The following is a 19075-nucleotide window of genomic DNA, read 5'->3' on the forward strand; positions in this document are numbered from 1 at the left end:
TCTGAATATGCTAACGCTAGCGGAGAAATATTAGCTTGAGCTAGCAGAGGCAAGGCACATCTAACAGGCCAAATATGCTAATGTTAGCAGAGATATAGTAGCATAAGCTAGTAGAGACAAGGCACATTTGCCAGTCTGAATATGCTAACGGTAGGGAGAAATATTAGCTTGAGCTAGCGGAGGCAAGGCACATCTAACAGGCCGAATATGGTAATGCTAGCAGAGACATAGTAGCATAAGCTAGCGGAGACAAGGCACGTTTGCCAGAACGAATATGCTAATGCTAGTGGAAAAATTGTAGCTTGAGCTGGCGGAGACAAGGCACATTTGCCAGTCTGAATATGCTAACTCTAGCGGAGAAATAGTAGCTTGAGCTAGCAAAGACAAGGCATGTTTGCCAGTCTAAATATGCTAATGCTAGCAGAGACATAGTAGCATAAGCAAGCGGACACAAGGCACGTTTGCCAGTCTGAATATGCTAACTCTAGCGGAGAAATAGTAGCTTGAGCTAGCAAAGACAAGGCATGTTTGCCAGTCTAAATATGCTAATGCTAGCAGAGACATAGTAGCATAAGCTAGCGAAGACAAGGCGTGTTTGCCAGTCTGAATATGCTAACTCTAGCGGAGAAATAGTATCTTGAGCTAGCAGAGGCAAGGCACATCTAACAGGCTGAATATGCTAATGCTAGCAGAGACATAGTAGCAGGAGCTACATGAGTACAGGGGCTGTATGAGGAGGAGGAGGAGGGGAGACACTGTGTATTTTTATTATCATTATAGAGTGCAGTGCAGTGTACACACACACACACACACACACCCCTTACTTAGATCCTTGTTTTATAACGTAGTGTATTTCCCCACTGCTCTAAATCAGTGTGCAACATGTAAATAAAAACAACTCACAATGATGTGCAAATCATTTAAACCCTACATTTAATTTAAAATCAATTAAAAACTGAGAGAGAAAACAGACACAACACAGAGTCACAAAGACATTTCAGTTTTTTTACATTTTAAACATTTTCATAAAAAAATATTTATTTATTTAATTATTTGTGTGTGAGTGTGTGTGTGTGTGTAGGAGAGAGTGTGTGTCTATTCTGTCTCACACAGACGCACTGAGGAGTCATGACCCCAGACCCTAAACCCAGTGTAAAGGGGCTCAGTGAATGTGGAGGTGAGTGTGTGTAAGTGTGTGAGTGTGTGTGTGTGAGGTGAGATGGTGTAGAAGGACAGAGTGCCGGACCCCCAGTCCAGATACACTCCGACTCTGTTACAGTGAGAGGGGGTGTGTATTTCAGTGATCTGATTATTGTGACTGACCCAGTAACTGTTCTCAGAGCAGATCAGACTCCAGGAGAATTTATTGGATCCAAACCCACTCTTAGCTCCTCGTCCTTTCCTCCTGATTCCTCTGTACGACACTGAGATATAACACCCCCCCCTCCTCTCCACCTCCCAGTAACAGCGTCCAGTTAAACTCTCCACACTCAGAACCTGAGGAACACCATCAAATCTCTCCGGATGATCTGGATACGACTGAGTCTCCTCCACCCACTCCACCTTCCTGTTTGCCTCAGATAGAGAGAGAGCAGTGTGTGCTGTGTTTGGATCCAGAGTCAGATCACAGTAATCTGTACACACACACACACACACACACACACACACACACATTTACAAACAATACTATACATGTGTTTTTACTATATATTTATGTTAGTGTATAGTGTGTGTGTGTGTGTGTGTGTGTGTATGTGTGTGTGTGTGTGTGTGTGTGTGTGTGTGTGTGTGTGTGTGTGTATCTTACATTTCTTCAGTCCTGGTCTCATTCTGCTGATTCCTCCGTGTTGGACTCTAAAGATCAAACACACACATTTATAAACTCATTAAACTCCACATCAACCTGAAACTAGGGCTGTGACCATAAGAGCATTCCCCCAACACCGGGGTCATGTGATGCCCCCCGCGGGGTTCAGCTCCTCCCCCTCATCACCGCAGTGGGGGGCTACACTTCTGTGGTTTTACAGCTCAAACTTACAGGAGTGTGTTCACCCATCAGCCACAACATTATGAACACATCTTTGTTTCTACACTCACTGTCCTCTCTCTCAGCTCCACCGTCCACACGCTGGTCACTCTGTAGTTCTACAGTTACACACCGTGTCCACTCACTGTCCTCTCTCTCAGCTCCACCGTCCACACGCCGGTCACTCTGTAGTTCTACAGTTACACACCGTGTCCACCCACTGTCCTCTCTCTCAGCTACACCGTCCACACGCCGGTCACTCTGTAGTTCTACAGTTACACACCGTGTCCACTCACTGTCCTCTCTCTCAGCTCCACCGCCCACACGCCGGTCACTCTGTAATTCTACAGTTACACACAGTGTCCACTCGCTGTCCTCTCTCTCAGCTCCACCGTCCACATGCCGGTCACTCTGTAGTTCTACAGTTACACACCGTGTCCACTCACTGTCCACTCTCTCAGCTCCACTGTCCACACGCCGGTCACTCTGTAGTTCTACAGTTACACACCGTGTCCACTCACTGTCCTCTCTCTCTGCTCCACTGTCCACACGCCGGTCACTATGTAGTTCTACAGTTACACACCGTGTCCACTCACTGTCCACTCTCTCAGCTCCACCGTCCACACGCCGGTCACTCTGTAGTTCTACAGTTACACACCGTGTCCACTCACTGTCCACTCTCTCAGCTCCACCGTCCACACACCAGTCACTCTGTAGTTCTACAGTCACACACAGTGTCCACTCACTGTCCTCTCTCTCAGCTCCACCGTCCACACGCCGGTCACTCTGTAGTTCTACAGTTACACACCGTGTCCACTCACTGTCCTCTCTCTCAGCTACACCGTCCACACGCCGGTCACTCTGTAGTTCTACAGATACACACCGTGTCCACTCACTGTCCTCTCTCTCAGCTCCACCGCCCACACGCCGGTCACTCTGTAGTTCTACAGTTACACACAGTGTCCACTCGCTGTCCTCTCTCTCAGCTCCACCGTCCACATGCCGGTCACTCTGTAGTTCTACAGTTACACACCGTGTCCACTCACTGTCCACTCTCTCAGCTCCACTGTCCACACGCCGGTCACTCTGTAGTTCTACAGTTACACACCGTGTCCACTCACTGTCCTCTCTCTCTGCTCCACCGTCCACACGCCGGTCACTATGTAATTCTACAGTTACACACCGTGTCCACTCACTGTCCACTCTCTCAGCTCCACCGTCCACACGCCGGTCACTCTGTAGTTCTACAGTTACACACCGTGTCCACTCACTGTCCACTCTCTCAGCTCCACCGTCCACACACCAGTCACTCTGTAGTTCTACAGTCACACACAGTGTCCACTCACTGTCCTCTCTCTCAGCTCCACCGTCCACACGCCGGTCACTCTGTAGTTCTACAGTTACACACCGTGTCCACTCACTGTCCACTCTCTCAGCTCCACTGTCCACACGCCGGTCACTCTGTAGTTCTACAGTTACACACCGTGTTCACTCACTGTCCTCTCTCTCAGCTCCACCGTCCACACACCAGTCACTCTGTAGTTCTACAGATACACACCGTGTCCACTCACTGTCCACTCTCTCAGCTCCACCGTCCACACGCCGGTCACTCTGTAGTTCTACAGTTACACACCGTGTCCACTCACTGTCCACTCTCTCAGCTCCACTGTCCACACGCCGGTCACTCTGTAGTTCTACAGTTACACACCGTGTCCACTCACTGTCCTCTCTCTCTGCTCCACCGTCCACACGCCGGTCACTATGTAGTTCTACAGTTACACACCGTGTCCACTCACTGTCCACTCTCTCAGCTCCACCGTCCACACGCCGGTCACTCTGTAGTTCTACAGTTACACACCGTGTCCACTCACTGTCCACTCTCTCAGCTCCACCGTCCACACACCAGTCACTCTGTAGTTCTACAGTCACACACAGTGTCCACTCACTGTCCTCTCTCTCAGCTCCACCGTCCACACGCCGGTCACTCTGTAGTTCTACAGTTACACACCGTGTCCACTCACTGTCCTCTCTCTCAGCTACACCGTCCACACGCCGGTCACTCTGTAGTTCTACAGATACACACCGTGTCCACTCACTGTCCTCTCTCTCAGCTCCACCGCCCACACGCCGGTCACTCTGTAGTTCTACAGTTACACACAGTGTCCACTCGCTGTCCTCTCTCTCAGCTCCACCGTCCACATGCCGGTCACTCTGTAGTTCTACAGTTACACACCGTGTCCACTCACTGTCCACTCTCTCAGCTCCACTGTCCACACGCCGGTCACTCTGTAGTTCTACAGTTACACACCGTGTCCACTCACTGTCCTCTCTCTCTGCTCCACCGTCCACACGCCGGTCACTATGTAGTTCTACAGTTACACACTGTGTCCACTCACTGTCCACTCTCTCAGCTCCACCGTCCACACGCCGGTCACTCTGTAGTTCTACAGTTACACACCGTGTCCACTCACTGTCCACTCTCTCAGCTCCACCGTCCACACACCAGTCACTCTGTAGCTCTACAGTCACACACAGTGTCCACTCACTGTCCTCTCTCTCAGCTCCACCGTCCACACGCCGGTCACTCTGTAGTTCTACAGTTACACACCATGTCCACTCACTCTCCACTCTCTCAGCTCCACCGTCCACACTCCGGTCACTCTGTAGTTCTACAGTCACACACCGTGTCCACTCACTGTCCTCTCTCTCTGCTCCACCGTCCACACGCCGGTCACTCTGTAGTTCTACAGTTACACACCGTGTTCACTCACTGTCCTCTCTCTCAGCTCCACCGTCCACACACCAGTCACTCTGTAGTTCTACAGTCACACACAGTGTCCACTCACTGTCCTCTCTCTCAGCTCCACCGTCCACACGCCGGTCACTCTGTAGTTCTACAGTTACACACCGTGTCCACTCACTCTCCACTCTCTCAGCTCCACCGTACACACTCCGGTCACTCTGTAGTTCTACAGTCACACACCGTGTCCACTCACTGTCCTCTCTCTCTGCTCCACCGTCCACACGCCGGTCACTCTGTAGTTCTACAGTCACACACCGTGTTCACTCACTGTCCTCTCTCTCAGCTCCAGCGTCCACACGCCGACACTCTGTAGAGAGCAGTGTGTGTGTGTAAAACTCACTGTAGTTCCTCCAGTGCAAAGTGTGGATCCTGCAGTAGATCAGAGAGCAGCTTCCCTCCAGACTCTCCTGGGTGATTGTAACTCAGATCCATTTCTCTCAGGTGGGAGGGGTTAGATTTCAGAGCTGTAGCCAGAGAACAATAGCCTTCATCTGTAATCATACACCCAGACAATCTGCAGAAAGGAACAGATGGAGTTTACACAGAGTAACAACAGCTGTAGTACAGTACACAGAAACACACACATCAATAAACTCTGTTTAAAATGAGTCAATGCTGTTACACACCACAGCTAAAATGACATAGTACTTTTTTTACTTTGAATTAGTACATGTTAAAATCTATATTTTATTCTGGTAAGTAAGAGCTAGTTATAAAACATTCAGAATGGATCCAAGACAAAGTAGAATTCATTCTCATCTGAACAGTGAGTCTGAGTGAAGATATTGTTAAATGAGATGTACATGATATTACATTGCACTGTTACATCAAACAGCTACATAAAATATTAAACTAGAGGGTGAAAGTTCAATAACTTTCATGAATTTGGCTTGCTAGGTATTGCTAGAATTGTTGCAGGGTAAAAACCCACAAACGAATGAGTGTGAGATGTGATGGGTCTTGGTGTGCCCGGGTCTGAACATTTGAAACCTTGTGGCCATAGCTTCAAAATTGACCGACTTAGAGCAGGTTGAAATTTTGGCCAATGCATTCCTATGGGTAACATTCCCACTTTAGAAGCTCGTATTTTGAAATCTGTAGGTCGGATCTCTCTAAAAAGCACAAGCCCGAGTTGGCACAGGATCTATGACTATGTGAAGTTTCGTAGCTGTAGCATGAGAACCCTAGGAGGAGTAGCATTTTACATTTTGCGAATACAATAATAATAAGAAAATGAAAGAAAAGATAAGATTTCAAAGAACAGTAATTTGACAATTTTTACCTGAGAGTTTCCAGTTTACAGAGTGAACTCTTCAGTCCAGCAGAGAGCAACTCCAATCCTGAATCCTGTAGGTCATTGTTACTGAGGTCCAGCTCTTTCAGGGAGGAGTTTACTGACTGTAGAGCTGATCCCAGAGTTTCACAGGAGTCCTTGGTGAGATTACACCCAGCAAGTCTGTAAAAACAGAGTAAATACAGCACATTGTATGATGGTGTAGAATGATGACACTGTCCAAATGCTTCTTTTTTTATTTATAATAGGTTCACTGGATTGATATATTGTGTGTAACATGAGTTAAAGTTTCTAATCTACTTGTTCATTCAGGATTGATTGTACGGAAATATTTACCTGAGAGTCTCCAGTTTACAGAGTGAACTCTTCAGTCCAGCAGACAGCAGCTCCACTCCTGAATCCTGCAGGTGATTGTTACTGAGGTCCAGCTCTTTCAGGGAAGACTTTACTGACTGTAGAGCTGATCCCAGAGTTTCACAGGAGTCCTTGGTGAGATTACACCCAGCAAGTCTGTAAAAACAGAGTAGATACAGCACATTGTATGATGGTGTAGAGTGATGATACTGTCCAAAAGCTTCTTTTTACATTTAGAATAGGTTCACTGGATTGATATATTGTGTGTAACATGAGTTAAAGTTTCTAATCTACTTGTTCATTCAGGATTGATTGTACAGAAAGATTTACCTGAGAGTCTCCAGTTTACAGAGTGAACTCTTCAGTCCAGCCGAGAGCAGCTCCACTCCTGAATCCTGCAGGTCATTGTTACTGAGGTCCAGCTCTTTCAGGGAGGAGTTTACTGACTGTAGAGCTGATCCCAGAGTTTCACAGGAGTCCTTGGTGAGACTACACTCAGCAAGTCTGTAAAAACAGAGTAAATACAGCATGTGGTGTGATGATACGGCGTGATGAATAGATCCCTTACTTTTGAAACTAGAAAATGTTCACTGAATTGTTTTAGCCTGATATTTCTTCTTCGGTGTTTAAACTCCTGACTGCTAGAGTGCGCTCTTGTACTGTCTTCTGTCATTAGACTCTCCCACCTCATTCTAAACAAGTAACTTCAGAATGCACTGCTAACGTTAGCATTAGTGAACCTATCTGATGGCATTGGCCAAATATGGCATGAGCTCCAGCAAATTTCTAGAGAAACTCCTAAGTATCAAGTCCGGAGATGTCCCGGAGTCGTATTTTAGTACTAGAGATTTTCTGCATCAGGTGTGTTCTCACAGTGGGAGATGAAGCGTGGAGCAGTACTTGTGCAGGAGAATCATTTCTCGCTCTGTTCTCACATGCGCTGATTCTGACTTTTACCAGTCCGGGTAATGTCCACGATGAATGTTGTGTTTGTTTCTGTGTGAAAGCTAGAGTGGCTCCCGTAGTGTACAGAGCTGAAGTGTGGGCTTATTGTGGATTTTTGGATTCCACAACAAAGGCAATACATACTACATACATGTTCACCTGTATATGTATTTTTTTGTTTTGTTTTTTTTAGGAATCTTGCATTCGCTTTCATTTCTAAGATAAAAATATCTGATTATTTTAAACATATTGAATCGTAACCCCTGTATCGTGATACATATCGTATCACCACATTCTCACACAGCCCTACTGGAATATGTTTTATCATTAAAATGAACTTAAACTAACAAGCTAGTGTTGGCAATTAATAAATTGGTATTTGCTGATGTGTGTGTAGTGCACAGTGTGATCATGACTGTAACTAGCTACGAGGACACAGAGGTCCAGACCTCGGTTGTGTTTTTACGTTTTCCCCATCTCCCATATTTCTAGGGTTTTCCTTGGGTTTTCAACAGACTTTGGTCTGGATATTTTTGCTGGATCTGGCAACCCTGCTCTAGGTTTGTTGGTAGAATTGCCAACCTGCTCTCACAAGACCTTTCAATTAGTAACCATCTTTAAGTGCTTGTTGAGAGGTATGTTAAGCACATATTACAGACTAACATACGACACTGCTGCTATGACATGAACGTGAGGACTTTGTGAGGGCAAATCGAAGGTTTAGTCAGAAATGTGTGTGTAGCACCGCTATTCTAAACCTGTTCTCTAACTGCAGCACCATTAGCTGAGCAGACTAATACCTGTCAGGTTATGCTACTTTGTCAGATCGTGCTACACATTGTGTATTTACAGGTTTAACTCAGAAAATACAAACGTACGACATCTTAACACAGGATGAAAAAAGGAATAATACAAAATGCTTTCAGCAGTTAAATGTTTTATAGTAATGTTATATTTATCTTAAACCACTTTATAAAATAATCCAACACAATTAAAACTGTAAGTATCATATCTTATAATTTATCTAAACATGATTCCAGCATCAGTTATTTATATAAGTTACTCATTTCTGTATCGTAATCACTTGCTTCCAGCTTTAAACAGTTATTATTAAAAGTAACAGTTGGAAACAAACAGGTCAAAATGTCAGTAAACAGAACACCAGGCTGACTACATGGTGTCAGGATCTATTCGTTCTGTGCTTTGGTCTTGTGTCTATTTTCACTTGTGTTACCTTTAGTCTCGTCCCACACCTGTGAGTGGGGTCACATTATCCCAGTTATATTCACTATTTAAAGTGTGTCTTGGTGTCTGTGTTCTGCAGTTCATTGTCATTGTTAGTCTTAGTGTTCATGGTTTACGTCTTTAGAGTCTAGAGTTCATCTGTTGTGTGTTTTAAATGTTTTCTCGTCTCAGACTATGCTTCAGCAAAAATGTATTAGAAAAATGAAGTGAGATTCCTTTTTCAGCTCAGACCCCAGGATTTTCCTCCAAAGCGTGTCACAGGAAGTGAGCGGCAGAGCTACGAGAGAGGACCATTAGAGAGTACTTTCTCAAGGAAAGGAGAGAAAAATGATGTTGTGATTTCAAAGTAAAAAAATAAACATATTTGTAAAACGTATTTGTTTTTTTAATTTTGTTGTCTTCACTTCAGTTTTAATGTTGTCAGGATTTCCCTCCCATATCGGGTGGAGGACAGATGTCCACATTCATGTGATCACCCGTGGAGACATGGGAGTTGTAGTGAGGGACAGATGAGAGAGAGGACGGTGAGAAAGACAAATCAAACAGTGAAAGGATTTCAGACAATGAGAGAAAATTCAGCAGTAAATCTAAAAGTATAATAAACATTTATTAATGATGAACTCACACAGCTTTTCTGGACGCTTTGATCACTGGCAGCAGTCTCAGAACACCTTCCTCTGATGGATTATATTTCCTCAGGTCAAACTCATCTAGTTCATCTTCTGAATTCAGCAACACAAACGCCACAGCTGACCACTGACCAGGAGAGAACCTGACTCCACTGAGAGAACCTCTTCTCTTCAGGTGTTCCTGGACTTCCTGCACTAGAGAGTGATCGTTCAGTTCATTCAGACAGTGGAACAGATTGATGGTTTTCTCTGGAGAGGGATTCTCCCTGATCTTCTCCTTGATGTACTGGACTGTCTCCTCTCTGCTGTGAGATCTGATTCCTGTCTGAGTCAGTATTCCTCGTAAGAGAGTCTGATTGGACTCCAGTGAGAGACCCAGAAGGAACCGGAGGAAAAGGTCCAGGTGTCCATTCTCACTCTGTAAGGCCTTGTCCACTGCAGAATTCAGGAACTCTGACATGGTGGATGCTCTGAAGATCCCAGAGAGATCAGTGGAACTAGAACTAACTGTTCTGGGGGACTTTCTGAAGATAGTAAAGAGCCCAGGCTTCAGCTCATTTCTGTTGTTGGAGGTAAAGTAGAGTAGTGCGTATAAAGCAGCCAGAAACTCCTGGACACTCAGGTGGACAAAGCTGAACACCTTCCCCAGGTGCAGCCCAAACTCCTCTCTGAAGATCTGGGTACAGACTCCTGAGTACACTGACACTTCTCTGACATCAATGCCACACTCTCTCAGGCCGCCCTCGTAGAAGATCAGATTGCCTTTCTCCAGCTGTTGGAACGCCAGTTTTCCCAGAGCCAGGACACTCTCTCTAGTTTTCTGAGGATCAACCTCCTGTTTTCCCTGGTACTTTTGTTCCTTGTGTTTGATCTGAAAGATCAGGAAGTGTGTGAACATTTGAGTCAGAGTCTTGGGGGTCTCTCCACCCTCTGCTCCACCCAAAACTCTCTCTAGAACCGTGGCTGAGATCCAGCAGAAGACTGGGATGTGGCACATGATGTAGAGGCTTCTGGAGGACTTGATGTGGGAGATGATTTGATTGGCCAGGCTCTGGTCACTGATCCTCTTCCTGAAGTACTCCTCTTTCTGAGGGTCACTGAACCCTCGTACCTCTGTTACCTGGGCGACACACCCAGGAGGGATCTGATTGGCTGCCGCTGGTCGAGACGTGATCCAGAGGAGAGCAGAGGGAAGCAGATTCCCCTTGATGAGGTTTGTCAGCAGCACATCCACTGAGGCTGACTGTGTAACATCCCACAATCCCTCATTGTTCTGGAAATCTAGAGGAAGTCGACACTCGTCCAGACCATCAAAGATGAACAGGACTCTGTAGAGATCATAGTCTCTTGGTTTTAATTCTTTTGTGTCTCTGAAAAACTGATGAAGAAGCTCCATCAGACTGAGCCTTTTCTCCTTCATCAGGTTCAGCTCTCTGAAAGGAAGTGGAAATATGAAGAGGACGTCCTGGTTTTCTTTTCCTTCGGCCCAGTCCAGAATGAACTTCTGCACAGAGACTGTTTTTCCAATTCCAGCCACTCCTTTAGTCAGCACAGTTCTGATGGCTTTATCTTTAAAGAGCTGGCTGCATTTGATGGGTTTCTCCTGTGCTGCTGGTCTCCTGGACACTGTCTCAATCTGTCTGACCTCATGTTCAGTATTGACCTCTCCATTCCCTCCCTCTGTGATGTACAGATCTGTGTAGATCTCATTCAGAAGAGCTGAGCTTCCAGGATTAGAGACTCCTTCATTAATTTTCTGGAACTTCTCCTTCAGGGTTGATTTCAGCTTTCGATGAGAAGAAGGAGCCAGTTCTAATTTAAAAAAAGAGGGAACAATCACAATAACAAAACATTTTTTTGATTAAATTAAACCTAAAGGTTCTTCAGCTGTAGTTTATTTATATTTGAGAATATATTTTCACAGAACAAATATTCACACAATGAAAATATATTTGTGATTAATTTTATTAATATTCCATCATGATGATCCTTAGATCTGTTTCTATTAAAGTGTCTAAAGAGTAAAGACAGGACCCTGAAGTCTTACTGCTCTGCAGTGTGTGAGCGAGGTGTGTGTGGTTCATGTTCCTCAGGACGTTCAGTGTGATCTTCATCACTCCGTCTCTAACACCATCCTCCTCCTCCTCCTCTCTCTCAGAGCATGCTGGGTAATCCTCACTCAGCAGCTTCATAAACCTCTTCAGATGATTCTTCACCACAGAGATCACTCTCTGCTCCAGCTCCTGATTAAACTAGAAATATTAACACAGAGTCTGTCAGACAGTGCAGTGTGAGCTGAGGGGTGGAAGTGATAATGATTTATATTTTATTATTCTAAGAAAATCCAGAATCACTGTCCATCACCAAACTCTACATCACTCTCCATCATAACACTGCTACAGTGAATAAACAGTAGCCTTTATTACTGTCCTCTAATAACAACACTGGAACACACACACAAACACCTTGAATATTGACTCCATATTCTTCCTGGTTCTGTCAGGAGTCTTCTTCTGGACTCTGTGGAGAATCAGAACACAGACTGAATAATGTGGAGAACCTGATCAATACATTACATCATCAGATATTACTAATTATTCAGACTGTTCTGGATCCATATTCAGTAGGAAATCCTAGATATATAATGAAGGTTCCACTGCCGTTATAACACACAGAGTTCAGCTGCACAGATCAGCAGGGTCTAATCTTCTCCACAAAGAGGCGCTGTTACTGCAGCTTTTCATTCCAATAAAGCAGAAACACACCTGATTCCACTCCTTCATCAGTTCATCTTCAAACAGTGGATCATGTGCGCTCCTGTTTCTGAAAATCTCATCTTAATCTCATCTGTTTAGTTCTCATCAGATCTTCAGTTAGGACTGAACTGAGGACAGTAGCTATTACAGAATAAGAGTCCCTGTGTTTATGACCTTATCCTAGTGTTACAGAAGAATCAGAACTGGACAAAACGTCCTCAGCTCTGTCCGACACGTCCACTTCAGTTTCATTTAATAGATCTTTAACTGATTCTTAGTTAAACACAGACTGAACATCTACAAAGCTCTGGACTGTCTTTCTCCACTGTGTCCTCTCACGCTCTTAGAGCAAGAGGAGTTCTAACCTTCTTTATCTGTTCATTTATCACTCATCAGTGTTTCACTGAAGGACAGTAACTCACTCTGGATCAGAGGGGACAGCTCCACTGCTGAAATCAGGAGGAGAATGAACCATGGACCGGTCACTCTTCATAGACACACAGCTGGGTTCTCCTCCTTCTTTACTGAAATCAGGAGGTTGACCCATGGACTGGTCACTCTTCATAGACACACAGCTGGGTCCTCCTCCCCCAGTGCTGACTTTAGGAGGGTCCTCCATGATCTGGTCACTCTTTACAGACACACAGCTGGACACTGGAGAATCTGCTCTCTGGGTTTCAGTCCTGTGGATATTAAACAGAGTGAACAGGACAGTAGACTGAGTAAGAGAACACAGGAAGGGATACTGTACGTATTCAGACCCAGTGGTGTGTACAGACTCTGGTAGGAGTTCAGGGAGAGAGGGGGGAGTGGTCAGATTCTCCTAATTCTCTTTACTGTGTTACACCTGTGTAAAATAGACTGACCGTTACTGAGAGCTGTAGGTGTGAGAGAACTGTAGGAATCCCATGGATACGACGTGTTATCAGGGAGCACTCAAAGCAGATAAGACCACCATCTCTGGAGATAATACCTGACTGGTTTATACACACACACACACACACACACACACACAGTGGGACAAATCAAAGGAAACATTAACCCAGAGAGAGGTGTGTGTCCACCATGATCTTCCAGAACATCTTCAGTTCTCCTGGTGACATACTACAGAACTTTTTAAAGGGACATAATGTACCTCTTTTTAAACAGGTTAGAATAGGTCTATGGGGCGATACAAAACATGTTCATGAAGTTCTTTACACAAAATCACTCACATAAAGAGATATCTCCAGCTCTGTTCTTTCATTATTTCATCTCGTGTTGACGCAGGTGAGGGGTGATGCCAGGGTGGATCTATGCAAATTTCTTCATTGTGACGTCACAATAAGGGAGACACCCATACGGCTCGTTGAAGCATTTGATTCCTGACACTGAACTCTTTCAACTGACTCAGAAAACAGAGGGTTTTATTTTTGCACTTGGAATGTTTATAGGAGAAATAGAGACCAAAGTGGAAATACAAAAGCACACAAAAAGAGACTTTAAAATAAAATGTCCCCTTTACAGTGGGAGCAGATTAGAAACAGACTGGGGTCTCACACTACACCCGTTTCTGATGATTTTAATGGAGACTGGAACAATGTGAGACACACACTACACGACCCCAACCTCCTGAACCACACACACACTAGCCTTCCCCAGGAGACACGGATAAACACACACCTACAACAACTCTCTGTGGTTATTGTCTGCACTGCTGTTTGTGTCGATCCACAGAGAAAAATAATGTAGAACTCTCTTTGGTGGTGGATGTGAAGACGTGGTCAGCACGGTCTCTACACACTGCAGAGGGAGCTGGAGATCAGTAGAACAGCACACACCTGAGACTACGCTCCACCTTCAATGTCTCAGAAGTATCAGACCTGCAGCAGTAGTTCTCTCCACAGTGCTGTGTTATTGAAGGTGGAACAGAACATTTGAATAAAGTTGGAATAAAGGCTGTAACGACGTATGTGGCCCAACGTGTTGTTTCTGTTACAGGTAATACTGGTTATCTGGGGACATCTGCATCTAGAATTATGTAAAGACTTGTAGTTTTCTGTATCTACTGCCTGTGTTAACTTTCTGTGCTCTGTTCTGATTGGCTGTTGAAGGGTCTCATTCTGACTTGAGTTGCTGAAGAGTTTATATTACGCTATTACGGGCAAAGTCCGGTTGGAAGAATGACAGCAGGCTGTAAATCGGGTCGGAAAAATCAAACATTTAATGTTTAGACTTTCCCCCGATTGACACTGCTACTGCACCGGGCTCTGCAGACTACAGCCGAGCAGCACAGACTCGGACTGACTGGAGATCAGGGTTAAAATGAAGCTAAAAGTGGTGTAGTGTGACCCCAGTGTGAGTCGTACGTTCTACTGGAACGGCAGGTCATTCAGACTGTTTTCCTCATCCTGTTCTCCATGAAGACAATCCTGTTTATCTCTGCTGATAAAGGAGAGACACTGGAGGCCAAGAGACTGAACTGTACAGTGTTTAGTAACTGGTACCGCAAGAGCCTTCTCAGTTATTACAACCCTTAATCTATGCCTTTTCACTGTCCTTTTACTGATGTAACACTGTGCACTGCTCTCTCTCTCTCTCTCTCTCTCTCTCTCTCTCTCTAAACCAAATATATCCATCCATCCATCCATTGTCTGTAACCGCTTATCCAATTTAGGGTCGCGGGGGGGTCCAGAGCCTACCTGGAATCATCGGGCGCAAGGCGGGAATACACCCTGGAGGGGATGCCAGTCCTTCACAGGGCAACACAGACACACACACATTCACTCACACATTCACATCTAGGGACACTTTCGAGTCGCCAATCCACCTGCAACGTGTGTTTTTTTTTGGACTGTGGGAGGAAACCGGAGCACCCGGAGGAAACCCACGCGGACACGGGGAGAACACACCAACTCCTCACAGACAGTCACCCGGAGCGGGAATCGAACCCACAACCTCCAGGCCCCTGGAGCTGTGTGACTGCGACACTACCTGCTGCCAAATATATTATATTATAAATATAATACAGCAAACAAATATTAATTTATTAAACTAATTCTGACTCTGGAGCTGCTGGAGTTACTCCTTTAAACACAAACACACTCAGTAACACTGCACTGACCACAGTCCCTCACTGATTTACCTCACTGCAACTCTTACATCTCTGAAGTGTGTGTCTCAATCTGTTTACATGTGTGTATACTGTGCGGTTCAGTGTGTGTGCGAGCCACAGGGGTCTGATTGTGAAGGAGACCCTCACTGCTCCCCGTGTGAGTCAGCTGGCCGGCACCTCCGTCTTTACTGTGGAGTGTAGTTTGTAGACGGTCCCTTATCTCTCCCGGAACTGGCAAGAAGGGTATCAACCCCGGACTACTTCCCTTTTTATAACGGTCTCATGTCATGTGGGTGGCACTTGATCAAATACAACTTGTTTAAAAACAATATTATCAAAGGTTCAAAAGCTATTGAAATTTATAATGAAAAATGTATCACCACGGGCCAGTAATGGTTAAATTTATCAAGGTAAGAGATGTAGTATACATCATGTGTGAGGTTCGTCACTTTCGTTTTTACTGTGTAGTGTAGTTTGTAAACGGTCCCTTAGCTCTCGCGGAGATGGCGGCAGCCCATAGTAAACAATATATTTCGTGTTTTTTAAATGGCAAACATTTCTGACATAAACTGAGTTGTAGTTGCTTGTCTTGGATCCCAAAAACAATACTTTGCAAGTATTAAGTCATTTGCATGCACCGTTTGAGAGCTATTGAAGAAAGAAATCTGAATATGCGAATATGAAACCAACTTTACCGGAGTAAGCGAACTAAACTAGGACACAGAGTTAAATAGACGAATCCTAAACACCGAAGACTAAACGGACCAAATCTAAACACGGAGTGCTAAACATGGAGTACTAAACAGTGCTAAAGGGACAGAGACTAGAGAGCTACCAAATTAACAGGACAGAGAGCTAAACAGACTGAAGAGGAATACAGACAAACTAGAGGGTTAAACAACATAACTAGTAAGTAAAACAACAACATAACACGATAGAGACTGACAGAGCGACAATAGAAGCGAAACAAGGCTAGGAATAGGAACGAGTAAGAGAACGAATGAGAACGACTTGCAGAGACAGACAGACTTGAAAATATAACCAACTTGACATGATACAAAGAACGAATGACCAAAAAAAGGAAGGGAAGGAAGGGGACTTAAATACACGAACAGACGAGACACACATGAAACAGATAACGAGGGTGACGAACAAGGAGGCGGAACAAAGGCGGGACTAGAACAACAACAAACATAGCGTTTGGGAGATATTGAAGAAAGAAATCTGAATATGCGAATATGAAACCAACTTTACTGGAGTCTTCCCTTTTTATAACGGTCTCACCGCCGTTTCCTCCCTGAGTTTAGTTTAACTCCTGGAGACTCTCGGAGTCCTGTTCTTTCTCTAATAAACTCAGGTATAAACTCACCGTGTGAAAATACAGCGCTGTTTTAGTGTCTTTCTCTCCTTCCGCTTCAGTTTCTTCTCTTCACACCGACCCCATTTTCTCCCGCGCTGAGTTTAACTCCTGAAAACTCCCAGCACCGCTTTGTTTCTCTAATAAACCCTCCATTCTTCTACACTGAAAAGATCACTGTGTGGAGGAACAGCGCTGTTTGGGTGAAATCTCTTTCTTCGTCTCCTACAGCTCCGTGTGTCTCTCCTCCTCTCTCTGTCTCTGCTTTTTACTTTCACTTCTGACTCGGGGAGTGACGGAGGCCTGCAGGGGGCACTAAAGAGAAAAATAAAGGGTGAGGAGGAGAATCTGTACAGGGTTCAGTAACCCGTCTCAGTTTATAAACCGTGTACTTTCAGATTTAATCTCAGTTCATAAACATCCAGCTCTTCTCAGTCTTCAGCGCATGCGCAGACACACGGACATATAACAACAGCCTAATACTCGATGATTTATGAGTCTGTTCCAATGTGGAATACACACTGAGTGTCCAGTATATTAGGTACACCTACGTCACACCTGCACTCACTGGTCATTTTATCATTGGAAGTGTACAAAGTGCACCTCTGCTTTTGCTCCACACTCAGCCGTGTCTCTGTGGGGGGTTTCACACTCTGTCAGTGTCAGTGCTGTGTAGAAAACGCTTCTCCACCTGAATCAGACACAGACAGGAGGGTCCTGTGGTGGTCCCTCTTCAGTCACGGCTGGCGTAGAGAGAGCTGATCAACTGTGAAGAGACAGATGTGTACAGTGTGTGTTTTACAAAGTGTGGGACACTGTCAGAAACACTGTCTCTGTGGTGGTGCCACAGTGAAACATACACTGTACCTTTAATTAGGAACAGAACTGGACCTTACTCTATATTAACTGTGGATGTTAAAGTTGTGTTGACTTCATTCGCTCCGTTTCATCTCCAGGACTTTTATTGTGTTCTTTTATTCTCCACAGTTGTTAATGAAAGATTACAGAGATCCCCCTCTCCTTCTGGAGAAGAGAATGTAATGAACCTTTAGGGAACACAACTGGACTCTAACAAGTTCAAGTTCAAGAAGTTTATTGTCATTGTGTACTGTAAACACATCATACAGTGTTTACAGTACACAGTGAAAAGCACAGTGTTTTTGTGCTGTAAACGGTAACTGGATGTAACCCTGATGTAAACAGTACACTCATTTACAGACCAGTGCTTGTGTGAAGAAGTGTGTGTGTGTGTGTGTGTGTGTGTGTGTGTGTGCTTCTTCAGTCCAGTCTCAGTCTCTAGGTGTTCAGGAGTCTGATAGCATGTGGGAAGAAGCTGTTACGGAGTCTGGATGTGAGGGCTCGAATGCTTCAATACCTTTTTCCAGACGGCAGTAGGTTGAAGAGTGTGTGTGAAGGGTGTGTGTGATCTCCCACAATGCTGAGTGCTTTGCGGGTGCAGCGAGTGGTGTAGATGTCTGTGATGGAGGGAAGAGACACACCGATAATCTTCTCAGCTGTCCTCACGATCCGCTGGAGGGACTTGCGATCTGCCACAGTGCAGTTCCCAAACCAGACAGTGATGCAGCTGGTCATGATGCTCTCGATGACTCCTCTGTAGAAAGTGGTGAGGATTGGAGGTGGGAGATGAACCTTCTTCAGCCTTCGCAGGAAGTAGAGGCGCTGCTGGGCTTTCTTTCTGATGTTACTGGTGGTACTGGACCAGGTGAGATCATCCGCTAGGTGAACACCAAGGAATTTGGTATTCCTGACAATCTCCACAGCAGAGTTGTCGATGTTCAGTGGCGAGTGCTCACCCCTTGTTTTTCTGAAGTCTACAACCATCTCTTTGAACCCATCGACCTGAAACTAGGGCTGTGTTCAGCTCCTCTCCCTCATCACCTCACAGTGACCCATCTCTGTCTCTGCTCTGGACACTGTGTAAAATGCAGTAAAACTAAAATATCTCATATTTATTTAATTCCCTTGAAGCTTCATTGAGCAACAAAATCACAAAGAAAGATTTCTACTGTTCTACCATTCAGTCTCTGCCAAAAAAAAAAAAAACTAGCCATCATTTGCCTTCTCTCTGGTGATGTGTCCTCACTAAAAGCTTCCTACGAATCACCTGACCCAAGGCCTGCTCTAATGCCTTGTACTTGGTCAATAACAGCCCTTAGTTCTGATGAGCTCCTGTCTACCTGCATCACCACTTTCAGAGTCCAGCCCAGTTTTGGATTTTTGTGTGAAATTATGTAAATTTTGACAGAAAATGAGAGAAAATTCAGCGGTAAATCTAAAAGTATAATAAACATTTATTAATGATGAACTCACACAGCTTTTCTGGACGCTTTGATCACTGGCAGCAGTCTCAGAACACCTTCCTCTGATGGATTATATTTCCTCAGGTCAAACTCATCTAGGTCTTCTTCTGAATTCAGCAACACAAATGCCACAGCTGACCACTGACCAGGGGAGAACCTGACTCCACTGAGAGAACCTCCTCTGTTCAGGTGTTCCTGGACTTCCTGTACTAGAGAGTGATCATTCAGTTCATTCAGACAGTGGAACAGAT

The 19075-nt window shown here is 44.9% G+C and overlaps 1 protein-coding gene across 1 annotated transcript; it reads right to left on the reverse strand.

Moving 5' to 3' along the window:
* Nucleotides 1-1095: 1095 nt before the first annotated feature.
* On the reverse strand, nucleotides 1096-16775 carry LOC136701759 (NLR family CARD domain-containing protein 3-like). The gene is made up of 11 exons (XM_066676454.1): nucleotides 16516-16775; nucleotides 12475-12735; nucleotides 11762-11816; nucleotides 11344-11548; nucleotides 9293-11108; nucleotides 6808-6981; nucleotides 6460-6633; nucleotides 6112-6285; nucleotides 5170-5343; nucleotides 1808-1854; nucleotides 1096-1634 (listed from the first exon to the last, which is right to left on the reverse strand). The coding sequence occupies exons 2-11, from the start codon at nucleotides 12669-12671 to the stop codon at nucleotides 1096-1098; spliced, it is 3555 nt and encodes a 1184-aa protein (XP_066532551.1). The 5' UTR covers nucleotides 12672-12735; nucleotides 16516-16775.
* Between the last annotated feature and the right edge of the window lie 2300 nt (nucleotides 16776-19075).

Source organism: Hoplias malabaricus, chromosome 7 (assembly GCF_029633855.1).
Source record: "Hoplias malabaricus isolate fHopMal1 chromosome 7, fHopMal1.hap1, whole genome shotgun sequence".
Taxonomy (NCBI): domain Eukaryota; kingdom Metazoa; phylum Chordata; class Actinopteri; order Characiformes; family Erythrinidae; genus Hoplias; species Hoplias malabaricus.